At 48.1% G+C, this 20556-nt stretch overlaps 8 protein-coding genes across 8 annotated transcripts; 6 read left to right on the plus strand and 2 right to left on the minus strand.

Annotated features, from left to right (window-relative positions):
• Positions 1–329: 329 nt before the first annotated feature.
• ASPWEDRAFT_170747 (PH domain-containing protein) lies at positions 330–1745 on the minus strand (the record flags this gene model as incomplete). The annotated part of the gene is made up of 3 exons (XM_040830671.1): positions 330–554; positions 664–1434; positions 1500–1745. The coding sequence occupies 3 exons, from the start codon at positions 1743–1745 to the stop codon at positions 330–332; spliced, it is 1242 nt and encodes a 413-aa protein (XP_040690937.1).
• Positions 1746–4306: 2561 nt separating this feature from the next.
• On the plus strand, positions 4307–6501 carry ASPWEDRAFT_446509 (glycosyltransferase family 15 protein). Its single transcript, XM_040836312.1, has 5 exons — positions 4307–4774; positions 4854–5252; positions 5305–5391; positions 5440–5848; positions 5906–6501. The coding sequence occupies exons 1-5, from the start codon at positions 4503–4505 to the stop codon at positions 6245–6247; spliced, it is 1509 nt and encodes a 502-aa protein (XP_040690938.1). The 5' UTR covers positions 4307–4502; the 3' UTR covers positions 6248–6501.
• Positions 6077–6956, plus strand: ASPWEDRAFT_446669 (uncharacterized protein). Its single transcript, XM_040836316.1, has one exon. It carries the CDS (start codon positions 6248–6250, stop codon positions 6827–6829), a length of 582 nt encoding a protein of 193 aa, XP_040690939.1. The 5' UTR covers positions 6077–6247; the 3' UTR covers positions 6830–6956.
• Positions 6957–7368: 412 nt separating this feature from the next.
• ASPWEDRAFT_38941 (uncharacterized protein) lies at positions 7369–9733 on the plus strand. The gene is made up of 2 exons (XM_040834993.1): positions 7369–7586; positions 7662–9733. Exons 1-2 carry the CDS (start codon positions 7483–7485, stop codon positions 9277–9279), a joined length of 1722 nt encoding a protein of 573 aa, XP_040690940.1. The 5' UTR covers positions 7369–7482; the 3' UTR covers positions 9280–9733.
• A 405-nt stretch (positions 9734–10138) lies between these two features.
• ASPWEDRAFT_26669 (uncharacterized protein) lies at positions 10139–12727 on the plus strand (the record flags this gene model as incomplete). Its single annotated transcript, XM_040832880.1, has 1 exon — positions 10139–12727. One exon carries the CDS (start codon positions 10139–10141, stop codon positions 12725–12727), a length of 2589 nt encoding a protein of 862 aa, XP_040690941.1.
• A 218-nt stretch (positions 12728–12945) lies between these two features.
• On the plus strand, positions 12946–14430 carry ASPWEDRAFT_38943 (Ran GTPase-binding protein YRB1). The gene is made up of 5 exons (XM_040834994.1): positions 12946–13133; positions 13193–13500; positions 13672–13930; positions 14007–14135; positions 14195–14430. The coding sequence occupies exons 2-5, from the start codon at positions 13213–13215 to the stop codon at positions 14263–14265; spliced, it is 747 nt and encodes a 248-aa protein (XP_040690942.1). The 5' UTR covers positions 12946–13133; positions 13193–13212; the 3' UTR covers positions 14266–14430.
• A 736-nt stretch (positions 14431–15166) lies between these two features.
• Positions 15167–16974, plus strand: ASPWEDRAFT_446383 (putative transcription initiation factor subunit (TAF30)). The gene is made up of 7 exons (XM_040836309.1): positions 15167–15330; positions 15463–15503; positions 15701–15852; positions 15947–16092; positions 16160–16300; positions 16368–16488; positions 16557–16974. The coding sequence occupies exons 1-7, from the start codon at positions 15322–15324 to the stop codon at positions 16643–16645; spliced, it is 699 nt and encodes a 232-aa protein (XP_040690943.1). The 5' UTR covers positions 15167–15321; the 3' UTR covers positions 16646–16974.
• Positions 16975–17470: 496 nt separating this feature from the next.
• On the minus strand, positions 17471–18406 carry ASPWEDRAFT_50511 (phosducin family protein; the record flags this gene model as incomplete). Its single annotated transcript, XM_040837453.1, has 3 exons — positions 17471–17486; positions 17543–17772; positions 17825–18406. 3 exons carry the CDS (start codon positions 18404–18406, stop codon positions 17471–17473), a joined length of 828 nt encoding a protein of 275 aa, XP_040690944.1.
• Positions 18407–20556: the final 2150 nt, after the last annotated feature.

Raw genomic sequence — 20556 nt, forward strand, 5'->3', positions numbered from 1 at the left:
TGAGGTGTGTCTGAGGAAGAACAGAAAGTGAGAAATGCATAGAGTCGACTTCCCCTAATAGTTGCGTCTCATCAGTTGAATGAACAGAAACCCACCAAAAAGAAAAATGTAATCTCGACATGACTTGTCGGTACCTTTGAAATTAAGAAACAATATCATAAACAATGCGGGGTATGTATCATAAAGAAAAGTAAAAGTAATAGAAACAAAGAAAGAATAATACATAAAGATAGAATTGAAGTAAAGCGTAGAAAGAAAGAAAGATAAAACGAAGGCATGACTGGTCTCAATCGGATACACTATACAGCATGTCAAGTCGATATGAAGGTTCATGCGGATTTCGCAGATGTAGGCTCCAAGTTCTTGCGAGCAACAAGAATGCTTTTTAGGGAGCCTAACCATTTCGTAAGGGATTCTTCGTCGGGTGTGCATAGTCGGTATGACTTTTCTTCAGCGATGATCTGAAGGCAAAATTTCTTGGATCGAGACACAGGGTCGATTTCAGCTGCCTCGATGATTTGTGACATGGGGATGACCTTGATAGCAGAGTACTCCTACATATATTGAAAGAAAGACATTAGCATTGCATCTCGCGGGGTTGTTTGTGGTTGAAGAATAATGCACGCCTTGTTTCGGCAGAGCTCGAGGACGCAGATACCATACCTGTTCATTCTTATAAAATCCAAGGCTTTTTGGGCGCAAAACAACCCAGTGTCGTTTCCATTGTTTCACACCTCCTTTGATTCGGAGACACTGGAGATATCCATGGTAGATGACTCTCTCGGGATCACGGAGGATACCCAAATCGGTGTTTCGACTCGACTCACGAGGCAGAGACGATTGTCTCCCAGTTGGGACGGATATAGAGAGATTGTTGATCGAGGGCTTGGAGCGGATGCCACCACTGCTTGATGGTCCGTCCGACCATTCCGAGAAGGAAGTGACGTCGTTGGCCGAATGATCCTGGGGATAGACGAAGCGCTTAGATCGACTGTCCGGGGAAAGCGTTTGTCCAAATTCAGGCGAACTGGCCCTGGCAGGGAGATCGATTTCCGAGAAATCAGTAGTGTCGTCGACGGGCTGTTTTTTGGTTGTAGTAGTCGTAGTCGCAGTAGTCGTGGCAGGGGTCTCCCCTTTCTTGGTCAATGCCAGGATAGCCTTCTCCTCTTCTTCCACCCCAGTTTCAGAGCGGATCAGCCGAATCCAATCCTCCAAATCCTTTTCTGACGATGCTTGGAAGCGGTAATTTTTCGAAGGGGAGAAGATGCCAAAGACGTGTTGTCGGTTCGATCGGTGGGACTTGACGGGTGCGATAGCTGTGACTTCGGACAGAGTGACGGACAGTCTTAACCTCGTTGCTTCCTCATCTTTGTAGACCGACAAGAGATTCGGTCGGAGAACGAGGTATGCGGGCTTCCACGAGGCGCGAAATGCCTAAAAAGGATGTTAGTTGCGAGAAAAGGCGAATGCGCTGGATTGTTTGTCAAAAAGTGACTGACATGTTTGTGTTTGACCCGACGGTCTACTTTTCCGGTCTTTATAACCCGGTCAAACTCGAAGCTACCGTTTTCATTGACAGGAGAAAAACAATCTAGGTTGATACGACCGTTGCGAAAGGCCGAAGGAGGCTGTATGGGTTGTAGATAAGCTGGCGGTTCGATGGTGCCGTCAGGAAGCTGGATGGTAGGACTTTGGGGATGCCCCTCGGCGGCGGATGGAGATGGGATAGTAAGCGTTTTATCCATGGTTGCGCAAAAAAAAGATGAAGTCAAAAGACAAATGTTGAGATGAAGAAGACAGCTCCCAGGTATGCAGTAAAAGACTGACGGTCAAAAGGAGCCAGAGCTGCAGGTCGCAGTGAGGGATGAACCTAAGTCAAAGTGCAGTCGCATGAACATCGGGAGAGAAAAGGGAGGAGGGGGACCGAGGGATAGGCCTCCATGTATAAACCACGGCTGCCTGTCCCAGAGGGAAACAAAAAAAGAAGAAGCTAAAGTAAGCTGAAATGGATGGAAGATAATGCTGACTGCAGGATGAGGTCAAAATGGTAGTTTCAGGAGTTGTTTGGCGTGAAGGGCCAGAAAACGTCCGAGAACGGTCGCGGCGATGACGGACGACTGGAGAAGCACTGTTGACCCTGAAACTGAACGTGCAAGCGCCGTTGAATCAGTTTTATATTTTGACAGAATATTTAGCAGGTTTGAAACTGAAAGAGTTTCTCAATTGCAGATAAGAAAGAATCCAGAATTTGTATGGCCTTCTTTTTTTTTTTCCCTGCTTCTCCTGTCCCAGACGATCGGCTGTTTAGAGGTAGAGTTAATATGGTGGAGATGACGATGATAATCATCATTTCTGGGAATGTGGACGGCCAGAACCACGTCTCAGATTGAGTATCGATTCTTATCTGCAGATGATTTGAATTTGGAGTCAAATTTTCATTAATGGGTTTCCCCTATTCTCCATGGTCTACTATAGTAGTTAACCAGACTCCTGCTATATCTACAAACTTCAACACTATTATATCCGACGAGTTGTAGTCTGGCACCGTCCGAACAGGAATCGACTATTGATATGAATTATTATTCCAGAAGAATGGACGATTTCCAGAACGGCATAAGCTCACATGGACACTTTCTGAACAAGATGATGGCAGATAGACTGATGGATGATGCTATTAATAGGGGTGTTGATCATTGATGAGCTCACTGTCGTACAGCATATAGTATGTAGGATTATCCATAATATGTAGGATTTTCCCCTGGCACGATATAGATATGATAACAATAATACAAATACAGAGTATATAAAAATATACAAATATGACGGATTATATGATGTTGACTGCGCTATACATACAGACTACAGAGTCAAAGTACGGATGCAGTGGATGCCCATGCAGTAGCGCATGCATGCAACAAAGAGCTCGAGGGAGTTGGTTTAGAAAGCACGAAAGGCAATGTATGGGCAGATGATAGTATGCTGCAATAATGATGCAGCTGTAATCCAAGATCCGATCTCACAGTTAATATTTTGATCAAGGATGAAGATGAAGATGAAGAATGACGGCCGGTATTTAGCCGAACGAGGAGGTTAAGCATTTCAGGGTCCAGGCCAGAGTGGGTTTTAGGATGTTTTAGGAGGATTCTTTAGTTAAGGCCACCTTGACAGTGTTCACGTGATCGATAGACTAGAAGAAGAAGAATAGAAGAAAAGAATAGAATAGTATAAATAATATAATAACTATAATATAGATATAAATATTCTATTACTCTACTTGGTATCTGAGGTGATACCTGAGATATTGTGTGTATGGGTTGTGTAGGTTATGTATGTACGTATTATCCTCGCCTTGATTTGCCGAATTCTGATTCCTCTTTGGCGTCAGATTTTTCCATTCAGTCTGGTTGGGGCCACAGTTGCATCAAGTCATCGACTGTGTCTAACTTGTCTAACTACAGTCAGACAAGAATAGCAAACTAGTCTTCTCGATCCCTTTCCGGGAGATTGGCCGCTGATCTTCAACTCATCTAAACCTCCATCCGACTGCCCAGTTACCCAATCGGTGATTGGGGGATGTGCTGTCGTGCATGCAGGTTAAGCTTCAAGTGTTCTGAGGCAGTCTGTCCAACTATTGGGAGAAAGGGGAGTTAAATACCCCAGGGGTGCAGCCAGCACTTACGTACGCCAGTGGTGGCAATCCGACGTTATTGTTTATTAGGGACCGGTCTATCCTGCCCTTACCGCGATGGCTCAATTCTGCTTGTCTGGTGTAAAAAAAGAACAGATTACCTGGTATCGCTGTATCAGCCTGTATTCCGTATCATCTTTTCGCCATCTTTCGCCCCCCGTAGCCCCAAAGTACCCTCTCTGTTACCGTATTTCTGTGACGCCTGCCCCAAATCCACGGTCTCTGGCCGCTTGCGCCTCCCTGGCCTTGGCAGCACTTCCTCCCATCCCCATCCCCAAAATCCATCTCGTAAAGCCCTCCATCCTTTCCCATCGGCTTTCTCCTCCGCAATTCCTGCCTCTTCCTCCTATCCACCCACCTCCATCCTGATTGATGACCTCGTCGACTGTCTTTGTGCCTTTGGCTTCATTGCTCAGGACATCAGTCACAGGTGCTGTTCACGCCTCCCCCGCCCGTCTGTCTCTGGCCGACTGAAGAGAAAGCAAAAGTTGGGGAGAAAGGAGGCATTCCTCCGGCCACTCGTTTTTTTCTTGTCTTCTTCTTTTTATTTTTTCTTCGCCTTTTTAATTCATTTGTCTTTACAATCGATCCTCGTCATTGCCGCTCGTACTGGACATTTCGCGGTTCTTCCAAAAGAACCACACAGCCTTGCGCGTACTGACCCTGTGACCCTGTTCGCTCAAGATTGCATCTAATTCCGACTGGCGTCGATTATCCCGATCCTCCCTCTTTTTTCTAAGGCCCCTGTGGTATCGCTAGGGCCTTGATTCTAGAGTATTTCCCCCCCTCGTCTTCGAACGAATCATCGCTCCCCATGAGCTTCATTCAGCGACTTACGAAGCGGCTGCCCTCGGCGCCGAGTCTGCCTCTCGACGATGTTTCGCGCGAAAAGGGCTCCGGCTCTTCTAGATTCGCTTTCTTCAGACGGAGGATACGATTGAAGGGCAACTCGTCGATTTCAATACCCCTGGGATTTGTTTTACTATTTCCATGCCTTGTAATAATTCTTATTCTACTTCTCTTTGTTCGACATCCTTCGTCTCCCGGGGGTATCTTAATTCCAGCTGGCACACCGCCATCCATTAGGTTCGCTGCACCCCCGACGCTGAAGACAGAGTATGGTGGTTATTGGTGATTATCGAGGCTAACAATTCCCGTTATACAGAAAAATTAGCGAGAAACATGACAAGGTCTTTGCCACTGGTTGTCTGCCAGTTGAAACGGACGGTCCTCGGGCAAACGCTGCGTTCGTCGTTCTCGCCCGGAACAAGGAGCTGGATGGTGTGATCCAGTCTCTCAAGTCGATCGAGAGACACTTCAACCGGTGGTTCCACTACCCTTACGTGTTCCTGAACGACGGCGACTTTGACGATGAATTCAGAGCCACTGTCAAGAACTATACCAGCGGTCCTGTGGAGTTTGGAAAGATCGACGACAGCATGTGGGGATACCCAGATTGGGTTGACCACGAGGTTGCCAAGGAGGGTATCAGGAAGCAGGGAGACGCCGCCATTATGTATGGAGGAATGGAGAGTTATCACCACATGTGCAGGTTCTACTCCGGGTAAGTTCTTAGAGGCCCATTCTGGTACCGCACCAATTCTAACATTTTCCAGTCACTTCTACAAGCACCCTCTCCTGATGAAGTACGAGTGGTACTGGCGTTTGGAGCCCGAAATCAAGTACTTCTGTGACATCACCTAGTAAGGATCTTCCTCGTATATCTGATTTCATCTACTCACACATCCTAGTGATCCTTTCATCAAGATGGCAGAAGCAAACAAGACCTATGGTTTCACAATTGCCGTCAAGGAGCTTCGCGAGACCGTCCCCAACATTTTCCGCTACGCCGCTGCCTACAAACGTAAGAACAATCTCAAGTCAAAGGGTCTCTGGGAAATGTTCCTGGAACCCAGACCAGAGAAGGAAGAGAAGCCAGAAGACGTGAAGCAAGACAAGCTTCCCGAGGAGATCTTGCAAACCGATCCTAATGAAAACAACCTCGATGACATCGACCCCGAAGCCATGGAAGGCGAATCGTACAACATGTGTCATTTCTGGAGTAACTTTGAGATTGCGCGCCTCGACTGGTTCCGCAGCAAAGAGTACGAAGACTTCTTCAACATGATGGATAGAAGCGGTGGTTTCTGGAATGAAAGAGTACGTATTTCGTTATCCCAGTCGTCTGTTCATTGTCTAACCTTTGATTCGCTGTAGTGGGGTGACGCTCCAATTCATTCGCTTGCCGCCGGTGCCCTCCTTTCCCCGAGTGATATCCATTATTTCCGTGATTTCGGATACCGACACACGACAATCCAGCATTGCCCTGCTAACGCCCCCGCACGGCAATTAACCCGAATCCCATGGCTTGAAATGACCACGGAGAATGAGAAGGAGCGGATCGAGGAAGATGAATACTGGGCGACTCCTGACCCTGTCAAGGAAAACGGAGTCGGCTGCAGATGCAGGTGCGATACCGACATTGTGGATGTTGAAGGCAAGCAGGGTAGCTGTCTCGCCGAATGGGTGGAAGTTGCCGGAGGCTGGGCATCTCCATAGATGGAGCTGACCTTTTTTTTGTGTTCGCTGTATCATCTTCACCTCGTTTCCGTATCTATCTGTTCGACTGTGAGCATTACTTTGGGTCGCCCTTGGAGTTGTTTGCTTGGGCCTGCATCTTATGGCCGTGGGATTTCACTGGAACGGCGTTTAACGGATCTGACGGCTTCTTATACGGAAGACGGTGTCAACATTCTCATCAATATTGACAATACATCTAGCGTGCTGTGCGTTCAATTTGGATTGCTGTTTGTTACAATATCTTGCCGACTTGGAAAGAAAAAAGAAAAGAAAAGCCTGTCGTCTGGCTCCGAACCCACAATGCCAGTCGAAGTCCTCGCGGCCATCCACTTGACCCAGTCGATCTCTGCAAAGCTTTGTCCTCGTGCTAAGCAGATGCTAGCATGGCTCCGTTCCCCGAATTCCTCTGATAAGTCGACCATTTGTTCAATTATGCGCCAAACCCAGTTCGCTAGCAGAAAGCTCCAGCAGCGGCATTACGAGACTTATGACATTGTTTTCAGGGGCATTACCTGGGAAGAAACGTTGGTTCGCATGGGAGAGCTCAATTGGCAGTACTAAGCCATCTGTTTATTTATTCATGTCTTTATCACCCCCTTTCCCCCCAATACTCCCTTTCCCGATGTTCTCAATTCTTGATTGTTTTCTTTTAGCATCAATTCACGAAGTGTACATATCTTTTTTCCTATTCCCTGGTGAACATGGGTTTTCTCCCACGCATTGCCCCTGCCACCCAAATAACCAACCGGGTCTGGCTGTATAGAGTATGGAATAATCTACCCACGATATAACCGGGATAATATAATCGCTCTCTAATTAATTGTCCATGAATGTATGGCTCCTGGCTAGTGCTCCCAGTGTTAGAATCGAGTTGAGCGAATAGGAGTAGCATTGATCTTCGTGTATGGGTGAACCTGCCATGGAGGTATTTGTGATACGTTTACTCAATTCCTGGTCGAATGCAAAACCATCACATCGTTGCTGACTGTTTGTGCGTGAAGAGCTAAAAAGTCAAACCCAAGCACCTGCAGATAACTAACGAACACCCGCTGACAGCTGACAGGGGGTCAGACAACACACCTATCAACCCCTCTCATGCAGTGCCTCGAGCGCCGTGACAGCAAATGCAAGACCAAGAACTTTTGCATGCCTTTTTATATCCCAGCTTTTAATCCTTGATATCCTTCTGACTGTGATGGTAACAGCGTAACGCCATGATCCGAGCAGCCCTTCTCGTCGCTCTCTTTGGCCAAACCATTGCAGCTTTCAACAACCCCCCTGGCGTCGACATATGGTGTGGAAAAGCCTATCGTCCCACGTGAGTAAAAGAATGCACTTCTCAATTGATACATGCATGCATGCAGAAAATTGAAAAGCTAATAGATAAATTTAGAAATGCATCGTTTGAACCGGGAGGATGGCTAGAAGAACCAACTGCGTCATCAACGCCTCGACTGGATTTACGGATCCGGCCTCGCATGAGTCTTTACACGGCAGAGGAAGAATCGGGGTCGTTTATTATTGATGCGGGGATTTCGCGTACGCATGGGGAGCCGTTTGATTTTCGGTCTGTGGTGTTGCTGGATTCTGCGCAATCGTGTCGGGTGCTACTGGTGGATGTTTTGATTGAACAGGCTGGGGTTGAGTTGAGGCGTTCCGTGCCTGTTAATTCGACTGCGAATGAGGTTGTTTTCGAGTTGGATGGGCTTGAGCCGCGGTTTGAGCCGTACGATATTTTAGTGACGGTGTCTTATCCGTCGGGGAATCAGAGTAAACCGGTACATACGGCTACGACGCAGGTGTATCGGTTGCCGGAGAGGGCAGACGGGGGGAGTATCACCAAGATTGATAGCCTGTATGGGGGTCTACTGGTCCAGGACTATCTCAGCGACTCGTCTGTGTGGACGCCTATCTTGCCGTATTCCTTTTACGTGAGCTGGGGCGGGTGGCTGGAGAAGTCGTTGGACAATGTGCAGAAATTCAAGGACCAGGGATATAACATCTTGCATCTTGTTCCTGGTGGAGGAACGTTTGGTGAAGCTTTCAACCTGACTGAGCTGAATATGTTCCTCGATAAGTGCGATGAGATTGGACTGTGGGTTATGTGGGATATGCGGTGGACTTATCAGAACTTGACTTCTGTGGAAGAGCAGGTGAATATGTTCAAGTCCAGGAAGAGCATGCTGCTTTGGTATACTGGTGATGAGCCAGATGGGCACAGTGATCCGTTGAATGCTACCAAAGAGGCGTACGATAAGATCAAATCCTTGGATCCCTGGCATCCTATTTCGCTGTGTTTGAACTGTTACAACTTCTACTATGAGGAGTACTCGTCAGGAGCGGACATTATTCTCTCTGATGTTTACCCCATTGCGGTCAATACCAGCTGGTCGGATCAGTATGATACTGCGTGCAACACGACGTATGGCTGCTGTGGCTGCGACGACTGCCATGGCAACTTTGAGGATATCTCCCTTCGTCTGGATCGTTTTTCCCAGTATCAAGCCTGGATCGGTGGAGGTCCTAAGACATACTGGGGAGTTCCACAGGCGTTTGGCAATGACTCCTTCTGGAAGCGCTCTCCAACCCCCGAGGAAGAAGTAATCATGAATATGCTCAGTATCAACCACAACGCCAAAGGTATCGTCATGTGGACCTACCCGACCAACACGGAGATTGTGAATATCGCAAGCAAACTGAGTCGAGTCTTGGTATCTCCGGAGGTGACGGGATTTCTGCTGGGAGCACAAACGACGCCCTTGCAGGTGGAGGGGCAGCAACGGATAGATGCGGCTGGGTGGAGAATTGGAAATCGGATGCTTGTCAGTATACTGTACTTGGAGTATTCCGCACTGCAATCGCAGGTCACAGTGTTGTTGCCTGAGGGTAGAGCTCGATCTATCCCTCGCACTCTGTGGGGATCTGGTGATTGGTCAGTACATGAAGGCCAACTGGTGAAAAACAGCCTTTCGGGACTGGAGACGGATCTGTTGATTATAGAGTTACAGTAAATCGAGACCAAGACACTCACTCACCTTATGGATTCCCCCCACTGAGTGTATCCAGAATGTAGGCACTAAGTGTAGATCGGTGGATGTCCGGGGAAGCCGGCTATACTGATTCAGGCATAGTGCTATCGTTATCGGGGGGGGCATCATCGAGCAACGCAAGAGAGCAACGCATGATGAGGTCAACGACGGCCGTATTTCGCCATCAAAAATGGACAAAGAGACAGTAGATCATCGAGTTTACTAGAATAAAAAGCAGACATCTTCCCCGCCTGACCACATGTGGTGATGAGCCTACAGCAGTCAACCCCTCCCCCTGTCATGTGCCCCGCGTTGCGTGTAGATACGGCACGTTATGTAGAGTTGGTTATCTAGACAATATCACCCCTCTCTCTCTCTGTTCTGACTCCCGTCCTCTGCCGAAGATTTTCTGCTCCGTTTATTTCCCCTTCTCTTTGGGCCTTCCTGATAAATATATTTGTTTTCTTGCTTCTCATAGCTGCTCTTTCTCCTCTTTCTGCTCTGGAAGCACCTGACCCTCTTCCCGCTCGGGGCCGGGAATAGTACCTCACCGCGTCATTGGGCAGCCGCCTATTAGGCAGAGGCTCATCCAAGGAATTTGAAACAGTCACCACTACCTCTTTCTCACTCTTGGAAAGAAACAAGGCAAATATAAATCTCCTCCTTCGAGTAAAAAAATCATCCTCGTTATCCTCTTTGCTGCTGGAAACCTCTATTCTTTTTGAGGAACTGAAACTCAGTTCTTTGTATTCACCAGCAGAAAGAAAGACGAGAAGCTCCGTTTCCGCTTTTCTCCTCACCAGCCTTATCTCTGGTTCCATGACATCTTCCATCAGACACCATGGCTGACTCTCCAAAGCCTCCCTCCAGGAATCATCCTCCTTCTAGTGCCTCAACAAGCCTACGATATCCGACCCTTCCGCCTTTGAGTGCCTCCGTTGAGGAGTGGTTATCTCGCTCGAGACCTACAAGCATGACGTCAGAGCCTCACGGAGATCATCCCCCGCCAAAGTCACTGGGTGAAAGCTGGGCGACTCTGAGCGTGTGTGATGCCCATTCTGAGGATGGTGCTCGATCCGAACAGACAGACGTGGGGTCGCTGATTGACCAAACCGGCCCGGACGATGTTGCTAGCCTCGATGAGCGGTTCAGTAGTAGCGAGATGGATGGAAATGATGATGATGACGACGACGATGATGAGGAAGAAGAGGTATATGGCGGTGATATATACGAGGATCGGAGCAGTATTTCTGAGTCTCAGGAATTACCTGCTCGCTTCCCCAGATTGAATAATACCATCGAGGATAGTGGTCTTACCGCTAAGGCTTTCCATCATTCTACCGACTCTATCGAGTTTGCAGAGCCTGATCTGTGGCCTGAGCTCGAGCGGGTTGAATTGAAGCATACCATTCATGTCTTTGGGGATGATGAAGCATCCGAGTTGAAAAAGGGGCTTCCTTATAACCTGCAGGACTCTTTTCTCACGGCTACCGTTCAGCAGACCATGACGAAAGAAAGCCTTGGTGTCGACAAGCCGTTTCGTGTGTTGTATATCGGCAATCCGGAATTCAGGAACATCATACTCGACAAAATTGGCGATGTCTTGGTGTCTAGCTCGGGTAGTTGCTCTGAACCTAGCTCTGCAGAGTCGTCCAGGTACCATGTGGTCCCGACGTCCTTTGGTGCAGGAGCTATCCCAAACTATGCTGAGCTTCTTCCAATTCACGTCCAGCTCATTGTCGACGAGTGCTTGGGAGCGGTGTCAGGCCCTCAGGCGGACAAGCCCAGCACTATAAGCCTGAACTTCAAGAATCGACCATCGTGCACCTCCTCCTGGACCGGATCTGATTACTTTATCTCGTCTTCGTCAGAGTGGACGCTGCCAGATGTGGCTATCGTTTTTGTAGCTAACACGGATGACGCTACTGCCACCAAAACGCACAGGGCCGCTCGGGCCTTCATGGAAAGGCATGGGGTTCCTACTATGGCCATTTCGGAGAAGCCGCTCTGGAAGATGACTTCTGATCTGATCCCTGTGAACCCCCATAGCCTTCACATGTGCTTGGAATCTCGCCACTCAGAGACTGGAGAGACCCTGGTCTTGAGACGGTACCCTATTGATCTTAAGACCTTCGAGAGTATTACTCCTAGTCAACTCAACAGGAACTTGGCTTCGTTGGCAAGTATCTATCCTAAGAAGTCCAACAAAGTCACCACCGAGTCTCCAAAGGCCTTCGAAAGGAAGCCGTTCTTCGATACTGAGAAATACTCCACAAACATGTTCACCTTCTCATCCTCTAAAAACATACACGAACTTACCCCTGCTCTGCGTATCATTACTCTAGCTATCATTTCGGCTGTGGCTATTTCTCTGGGTCACTCGGCTCTGAAAGCTCTTTTTGTCTTCATTTCCCAATTCTTTGCACGCTCTGCCATTTCTACCCTTTCGCCCCCCTCTTCGAGCAGTGTCTCTACTAGCAGTATCATTCCAGTTGAAGGACTGAGACAGACGTCTCTTTCTGTGCGATCTGCACAGGCCGGCGGAGCTCAGCTGGCAAAACACAAATCCCAGAGTCGACTTGAAGAACTGATGGATGTGGCACTCGCGGCTCCTGCGCAGCAGAAGCCAGACCAGTTTGAGATTCGGGTAGTCGGCGATTGCCACGTTGTCATCAAACCTCCACATGGATTCCCTACAGGGAGGAGACAGCCGAGATTCAGTGTCAATGTACACCGACATGATACCGTTCTTGCATATGAACTGTCTCGGTTATTCGAGGGGGTATACACTCTCAAACTGGACAGAGAAGATGCATACGGCCTCATTAACATTACGATAACGACAGATTCGAAGCCATTTCTCAGTCAGGTCACACCGGTGGACTTTGGGACGCCGTGGCTGAAGATTGCAAACTGGAAACGAGCGGCGCATGCGATCTCAGCTCAATTTACCAGGGACTTGAACATTGCTCAGACGGGCTTGTCAGAGGTGTATGGTCGGATCTGTACTGATCTGCAAGTCCTGATGGGGGATGTTGTGAAGAAGTCGCATTTTCTACGACAGGAAGCCGACCTGCTGCGTCGAGATTCTGTGCAACAACTTTCACTTGGTACTAGAGAGGTCGTTTTGTCGAGGTCAAGGCAGCTCTCCGAGGCTGTCAAACGCACTGCTTTGCAACCCTTTCTGACAGCATCTTCAGCACTACAAGAACGTACTGACAGGGTGAATCGTGATGCAAAGGAGCTTGTGAGTGGCACTTGGAATCGGATCAGTAGCGTGTCAACGCAGGGCGTTGACCTGGGAGCAATGATGGATCATGTTCGAAACGCCAGGAAATGCAAGACGCTGGACATCGCGCAAACGAGGGCACGAAGTCTGGTTTGGCGCAAGTCTTGCCAGGAAGTCGAATGTTCTGTACAGAGCCATTAGGAGTGTTTGCTAAATTTTTGATGCCTTGCTCTATCTTTAAGCACCATAGTTCCGTTAGCTAAGATAATGTAATCATCAGTTTGGTGCAAATGATCCATAAAACACGAAACATAGGTCATCATTACGACCTGTTTCACTATGGAATCCAGAGAACATCACAGGCCATATCATCGTCCACGAGACCATTCCATAGAATTTGTTATGGAGCCCAAGTAGTTCGTAGTGGTGGATCTGGAGGCGGTGGCACTAGCGGCCTCAGGCAAGAGGAGGGGACAAAGGGGGGGCATTATTGCCTACCCACCTTGACTGAGGAACCAAAAACACTTAGTGTTCATATTTTCCCACCCCCCTCCAGTGATCATCATCACAACAAACACGTCCTTTTCAATCCCTAATTCATCACTAGGTATATATCCCCGCCGTGCACTTTATTTCCAACTCTTCTCATTCTCATCAACTAAGCAGATTACCATCTCCTATCCACCATGTCTGACGTCGCGGAGACCAAGCCTGACCCCACCACCAGCGCTCCTGAGGCTGAGAAGCCCGAGGAGACTACCACCGCTGCCCCCGCCAACGATGAGGCACCCAAGGCCGAGGAGGAGAAGCCTGTGACCGAGGCAGCTCCTGCTGCTGATGCCGCCCCCAAGACAACTGACAGCGTCTTCTCCATGTTCGGCGGAGGCCCTAAGAAAGAAAAGAAGGAGGAGCCTGAAGAGCCTCAGGATGAGCCCTCTGGATCTTCCAAGGCACAGAAGAAGGAGGGTGAAGAGGTGAGTTTGTGATGTTTTTTTTCATTGATTTTTTTGGTCTTTTGGGTTATTTGTCGCGCGCGCTTCTGATGGGCGATGAGTCAAATGGTGTAAAAATGTTTTCTGTTTGGGAGAAGAAAAAGAAGAAAGAAAAACTTTTTCATCAGATGGCTGACTGTTTTATCGCAATAGGAGGAGGCTCCCGAGTCTCCCGAAGTTCACTTTGAGCCCGTCATCCACCTGACCGAGACTGTTGAGACCAAGACCAACGAAGAGCTCGAGGAGCAGACCTTCAAGATGCGTGCTAAGCTGTTCCGATTCGACCGCGATACCAAGGAGTGGAAGGAGCGTGGTACTGGTGATGTGAGACTGTTGAAGCACAAGGAGAACCAGAAGACCCGACTAGTGATGCGCCGCGACAAGACCCTGAAGGTCTGCGCAAACCACTACAGTAAGTTTTACCCGCGTTCTGATGTATAACATAGCAGAAAAGCAAAAGTGAGGCAGGTGCTGATACGTCTATTCAGTTGTCCCCGATATGAAGTTGAGCCCCAACGTTGGCAGTGACCGCAGCTGGGTCTGGAACGCCACCGCCGATGTCAGCGAGGGTGAGCCAGAGGCCGCTACTTTGGCCATTCGCTTTGCCAACAGCGAGAGTGAGTTATTCGTCCCAGAACGAGGAGAAAGTGGGATTGTTGCTAATGTGATACCGCAGACGCCAACCTCTTCAAGGAGTCCTTCGAGAAGGCTCAGCAGGAGAACGAGAAGATCTTCGCTCAGGCTTAGAGAGTTGCGATTGAACTCTCTTTATGACGCCCATCGAGTGCAGGTTTCCTAATCATGGTTGTCTCTATCATAACGAGTTTTTTATCTATGGCTCAGGAATAAATCACCTTCGACCCAATTCCCCTCAACAAGCACACAAACTACACTCTTCATTTCACTCCCCCCTTTTTACACAAAATCACTTGATATTTCCCCCTTCCCCGACCCCCTACCCACGAGCGATACGGCAGAAATGAAGATGTTGGTCGCGACGACACCTATGAGTCATCTTATGCACAAACTGAAACGGGATAAACATCATCGGATGATGCCCGTTGTCGGACGAGGAGCTGGCAGTAGATAGACATATGATCACTTCGAATATACACATGAATTACTCCAATGATTTAATGTATTTCAACCGTAGAGGTGTAGTTGCTTTCACGTCTGATTCTATTTGCCTTCATCGCCAGCGGAAACGGACTGCAATGTAGCCTAGCTTTAAGGAGAAATATCGCCAGACCAGCAATCCATCTGGTATGCAGCATGATTTAGATCCAGCGACTGAATTGAAATACAGACATGATCGTGTGCAGGGCTGAAAAGAAGCCACTCTCGTGAGGGTTCCCTAATAATGGCGGGTCTCCTGGCCTGAAGTCGTCGGATCGCTTCATCCGCCGCGTCGAATCCCCCGCCCAAGCAAGCAACTTCCAGAGCTTCACTCTCTCCTCTTCCTCGTCTCTGATTCGCCGTCTCCCCATACCCATCTATTTCCCATAATTTCTTCTTCTAATCTCACCGTGACTGTCTGCGACAACTCCAGACCAAGTCCTCAGATTTAATTCCACCCCGAAAAAAAGCTGGCTTGGTCGGTCAAACAGTCAACCTCGCTTCTTCCGGCCATTATCCGCGCGACACCTGAATAGCTCCCTCTCCGTCTTCCGCCTTTGCCATTTCGGATTCTCGCCCAGGGGAAAGGGGATTATACAATATCAATCTAGCCCACGGAAAGCTAGATTTTTCTTTTATCTCATTATCCCCCCTCCAGTGGCTTTGTGAAAGAGCCCACTGGCAAAGATGCCTGACGTGAGTTTTGTGATTGCTTCCAATCAGTCGTCGATGGAGAGAGAGAGAGTAAAGAAAAGCTTGCTCTAGTGTCGCTCCATTCCCATCTATCGCATTGTGCTGATCGTTTGCTCTTTTTTACTTCATGTTTAGGTCAAGAGGAACATCAGGCTGGTTACCGAGCAGCGTATCGCGTACGTTTTCCCTCCCTCACCTTGTCTACCTACCTATCCATTCCTATCCATCGCGTCACAACCTTCGAGCCATCACCATTTCATTACATCGTAATGGGATGAAAAACGTTTGCGCGCGTTCAGCGCCTGCTTGCAGCACATATTCCAATCAATTCAAGGGGACCCTTTGGCTGATCGTTTGCACGTTCTACCTACAGTAACAAAGACTCCGGCGTTGAAGGATTTCCTCTCCGATCGTGGTCGATCGAGGTCTACCTTGTCAACGAACACGGAGAGCAGGTGCCAGCGAATGTCTTTGACAAGGTGACATACACGCTGCACCCGAGTTTCGGGGACCGGGCTATCCAAGGTATGTTATGCTATGCCGTCGTTTTATTCTACCCGTCTAGTTTGTGAGGAAAGAAATACCCGACTAATGCGCGCGATTTTTTCGCCTTCTACAGCGTTCAAGAAACCCCCATTCCGAATCGAAGAGGAAGGATGGGGTGAATTCGACATGCAAATTGGCCTTTCCGCCGCCGACAAGGAACATTATGTGACCCACGATCTCAACTTTGCGCAGGCGCGCTACGAATCCAAACATGTCATTGTCAGTTTTTCCCCCATCTCTACTTGAAAGCATGAGACAAGAAGCTAATATATGTATACTGGAATAGACATTTAAAAACCCAAAGCCTGGCCTATTGGCCGCCCTCCGCGAATCGGGACCGGTTCCTGGTGATGAGAACGGGACGAAATCCAAACGTGCGGCAGGAGGAGACGAAAGCTCCAAGAAGAAGAAGCGGACAGAGAAAAATGTAAGTCTTACGGGTCTTACGGGTCTTACGGGTCAAAAAACGAACAGTTCTTAACCATTTCCCCTAGGTCGACATGGACAAGCTGGCAGACGGTCTCCAGCGACTCGGAGAGGACGATCTCCTCCAAGTTGTGCAGATGGTGCATGATAACAAGGCACCGGACTCGTATACCAAGAATGATGTTGAGCGTATGTGGATCCTGACTTCTATTGCATCATTGCATCACTGTAGAAGGGATAAACTGACAAGACTGCAGAGGGCGAATTCCACGTTGATCTTTATACCCTACCAGACAATCTCATCAAGATGCTCTGGGATTTCACACATGAAAAGGGCGCTTTGTAAACTGGTTTCTCACTGAAATTCTACCTATCTACCATATCATTTGCCATTTTCCATTTCCATTGCCGCCTGTGTGATATGTACTTTTTTTTCTTTTCTTTCCTTTTGTTTTTTTGATGGGTGGCTTCTATACAGAGAGAGTGGGGAAAGCGAAAAAGCGGAACAGGGAAAAAAGAGAAAAGACAACAAAAAAAAAGAATTCTGACGATTATATCGGCACCTCAACAACCGATCAGCGGTTCAATGAATGAATACAACGAAATCAATCAACCAACGCCAGAAGGGTCTTGATACGGGATACAGGGGGAGTATATGATCAAAACAGGATCATTTAGAGAAGAGTTAGCGAGAGGAAAGCAACTTTGAATAATAATAGGCTTGATATTAACACAAGAATGAATCTAGTGAAAAAAAGATATTTCCACCACACGGCCCAAAGAAGAGGTTATAGACACAAGGGTAGCGAGACAAAAAAAAAAAGGAAAGAACAAATGTGGGATATCTCAATATAAGACAGGAAGAGATCCAGTAAGTCAGATAATGTCATTTTGGTATGAGGGAATGCAAGAGACGGACAGATTCGGTAAATCGTCCAAAAACGAAACGCCATAAATGTATTGATGCAAGAAAAAACACGTGCTTGAACGAGTCTTGATAAAGCATGAGGAAAAGACCACCAATGATAAAAATCATGAAAGAGTGTGAAACAAAAACGACCCATACGCCCCGCTGTATTTGTTATGAAAACAAAGCATTTTATCTAGATTGCCTGCAATCGATGCTGATCGATGAGGTAGAGACATTATTTACCCAAGAACAGGACATAACTTATAGCACTCGGTACCTATAAACAAGTCAGAATATGAATGACATCATGGGGGTTTCAGGTTAATCACATACACCTTTAATAAATCCTCCAGGCTCTCTGCACTGCAGCTCCGGCCTTTGGGAATGTGTCTGAGGATATCGACAATTGTCGCAAAAACATCACCTCCCTTGTAGGCCAGCAATGCGGGAGCTTCGATGTGATCCATTTGGGCAATTTCGTGGTGAAGCTTGATGAAGTAGGTAGTAGGGTTTCTGCGAGCAATGGTGTTGAGACAGTCCTCCACGAGAGCGCTAGCATTGGACTATTGACAGGGTTAGCATGTGAAACATAAATCCGGGGACCATGGATCTTACCTCTGGGTCATAAATGCACACCACGGTAGTAGTACCCGGGTTGACCTTCTCAATGGCATCTAAGTAGCCACCGGCATCCACAGCCTTGAAGGTTCCATACATCCTCCGACGGGGGCTCGAACGTCTCTGGTTGTGGCCCTGCAATTCCTGCATGCGCGACTCACGCCATTTGCGCATAAACCGATCTTCGTCTTCACTGCCGGATCCATCAGGGGGAGAGGAGTTTTGCAAAAGGTTGGCATCATCAGTGGACTTGGGAGAGCGGTGGTGATCAACACCAGCGGCACCAAGCAATGTCCTGCGGAAGGAACGCTTGCGAGCACGCTCAAAGGCCTGAGCGTCGGCGATGACACCCTTGGGACCGGTGTTGGCGTCAAAGACCGTGTTGGGGATGTGGCAGGTGCCAGTGCGGGAGGCCATGGCGGATTCGTCGTCTTCGTCGTCGAGGATATAGTCGTCGTGATGGGTGGAGTCGTTCTCGTCAGACGAGTGGTCAGAGTTGTCACGGTCCTCGGGGTGAGTCGAGAAGGTAGCTTTGTTGCTGTTGACAAGTTGATTGAATTCGTCTTGGGCAGCAGACATGATGAAAGAAGAAAGAAAGAAGAGAGTACAAAAAGGCGGGGGGTAACGAAGTGTTATAAAACAACGACCTGACGAAGATCGCGACCTGATCACAAAATTAGCTCTTGTGCTTGGCCAGGATTTTTTGCTTTTTGCCCACCCACCGACTCTCTAGTCGAGTGACACAGCCCTACAAATGATGAAGTGATGGAGGGATTTGGGGGCAGGGTTTTGGCTTAGGACGGTTTCAGGCCGGAGATAGATCCCTGACGACCAAGAAGGAAAATGATGCAAAACAAGCAAGATGGAGGGACGATCGGTGTGGGAATCGTGATACGTAGCGGCAGATGAAACAGTCGAGGCTGCAAGAAAGGGGGAGAGTTTCTCGAAGGGGGAGCGCTGAAGAAGATTCCGGTTAGATCGAGATAGAAGAGAAATTATGAAAGGAAGATGGTGACTTGGTGATAGCGAAAGACTTACCCCTTTTCTGCCAGGCACACACGTTGGGGCACTTGGGGGCGTTTCAGGATTCCGGCGATCGGCGGATTTTCTGCTCTCAAGCAGTTTAGCAGCACTGCTTCCACTCCGCCACGCTTGGACGAAAGGGCTCCCTCCACCCGCTAGAAGGGGCGAAGAACATTCTATTTCCGAGGTATTCAGTGCATCGTCCGTGATGTGTCTGCGTGATATGTGATCTGTGACGCCAATATTGATGGCTAGTGGCTGACAGGTGCCCGTGATAGGTGTCAGAATCCTTCAATAATTCCTCCCCATCTCATATCGCCAATTGAATGCATCATCCCACGTGTTGGCCAGGATCAGACCTCTCGATCTTCGCTTCGCTTCAACACCTTCACCGTTCTCCTCTCTCTCTCTCTCTCTTTTTTTTTTTTTTTTAATATTATCCATTCCTTCACAAGTTCTTTTTTTCTTCTATGGCTTCATTTCCGGCAGGATCCGACTTCTATTCTTGGGCTCGGAATAGCCGTCGTATTCGCCGTGTCCAATGACTCCATCAACCTAAATACATAGTCCAACCCTGCCGGTCCACGTTTCTTCGTGTTTCATCCCTGATGCCGACTTAGGCTATATGGTCAAAGTGAGGCAGCAATATGAATAAGGCAACCGAAAGCCGAACGACACTGACTCGTTGAGTGCTGGAATTAAGGATACAAAACAAGCTTATGGGACCTATGGATCCCCCTTTGACCGCTGCGTTCCACCGTTCTTCACTGCTACTTGCCAGTTTCAAAGTAGAACCTAACCATGACATCGCCAAAACGCAAGATATGCTTTCGAAGGAGAGTTCAAGATCTACCTCCCTTCTTCCGCTTTGACTTTCGAGTCTATCGAGTGGCATGACTCGAAAACGGCTGGCCTGGTTGATCGAGATCAGCCGGATGCCCCGGTGTACCTCGTATCCTACTGTTGATCTTGCTCGAGATATTTTTCTACGGCATTTATCCCTCTTGGCTAGTCAAGTTCTTGACGCTAGAGTTTCATTCACTAATGAAATCCTCGGAGAAGCAGCTTACCTCCCAACAGATCACACCTACTCTAGTTTTATATCCATTCTCGCCAAGGACCACACCGCTTGGAAAGGTCTGCTAGGACCGTCCATGCCTAATGCCCATGGTCCATGGAAACACACAGAAACAATCTACGAAACATCGACGTTTTGCCGAAAAACATTGACGCAGATTTGATACATGGATAGACTCGGAGACTGCATCTCGGACATAGATGGAGGCCGTAAAGGAAACCCACTGGACTGGTGGGCTGACGTAGGACAGTCACTCATTGCGTATGCCATTTGCATTATCCCCAGCCCAATTGCAATATTAAAGGACTGTAATATAATATAATAAGAGTGTCACAAGAAGGAGAAAAAAGAACTTGATCTGCTGGAATAGTTTAAAAATCCAACACCGCTAGAGAAGCCCACATGACAGAAGAAAAACCACTCTCAGGCATACACAATCACACACTTTCAGACATATTGATTAGTAGAAACAAAATAGGAAAAAAAGAAAGGAAACTGATGAAAAAGGAAATCCACAGATCACACAAAAGAAAAGTCATGGCCTATCCGGAAACAGTCACTCCCTCATGTCATCGCCCGCAGGAAAATACATGCAGAGGTCGATGCACGGAGAAAATCCAAAGGGGAG

Source organism: Aspergillus wentii, assembly GCF_001890725.1.
Source record: "Aspergillus wentii DTO 134E9 unplaced genomic scaffold ASPWEscaffold_3, whole genome shotgun sequence".
NCBI classification, from domain to species: Eukaryota; Fungi; Ascomycota; class Eurotiomycetes; order Eurotiales; family Aspergillaceae; genus Aspergillus; species Aspergillus wentii.

Coding starts and splice junctions, on each gene's coding strand:
- ASPWEDRAFT_446509 (XM_040836312.1), top strand. CDS start 4,503: ATGAGCTTCATTCAGCGACTTACGAAGCGGCTGCCCTCGGCGCCGAGT. Junction 5,253..5,304: donor ATGTGCAGGTTCTACTCCGG/GTAAGTTCTTAG, acceptor AACATTTTCCAG/TCACTTCTACAAGCACCCTC. Junction 5,392..5,439: donor TACTTCTGTGACATCACCTA/GTAAGGATCTTC, acceptor CACACATCCTAG/TGATCCTTTCATCAAGATGG.
- ASPWEDRAFT_446669 (XM_040836316.1), top strand. CDS start 6,248: ATGGAGCTGACCTTTTTTTTGTGTTCGCTGTATCATCTTCACCTCGTT.
- ASPWEDRAFT_38941 (XM_040834993.1), top strand. CDS start 7,483: ATGATCCGAGCAGCCCTTCTCGTCGCTCTCTTTGGCCAAACCATTGCA. Junction 7,587..7,661: donor GGAAAAGCCTATCGTCCCAC/GTGAGTAAAAGA, acceptor AGATAAATTTAG/AAATGCATCGTTTGAACCGG.
- ASPWEDRAFT_38943 (XM_040834994.1), top strand. CDS start 13,213: ATGTCTGACGTCGCGGAGACCAAGCCTGACCCCACCACCAGCGCTCCT. Junction 13,501..13,671: donor AGAAGAAGGAGGGTGAAGAG/GTGAGTTTGTGA, acceptor TTATCGCAATAG/GAGGAGGCTCCCGAGTCTCC. Junction 13,931..14,006: donor GGTCTGCGCAAACCACTACA/GTAAGTTTTACC, acceptor ACGTCTATTCAG/TTGTCCCCGATATGAAGTTG.
- ASPWEDRAFT_446383 (XM_040836309.1), top strand. Junction 15,504..15,700: donor GTTACCGAGCAGCGTATCGC/GTACGTTTTCCC, acceptor TTCTACCTACAG/TAACAAAGACTCCGGCGTTG. Junction 16,489..16,556: donor TACCAAGAATGATGTTGAGC/GTATGTGGATCC, acceptor ACAAGACTGCAG/AGGGCGAATTCCACGTTGAT.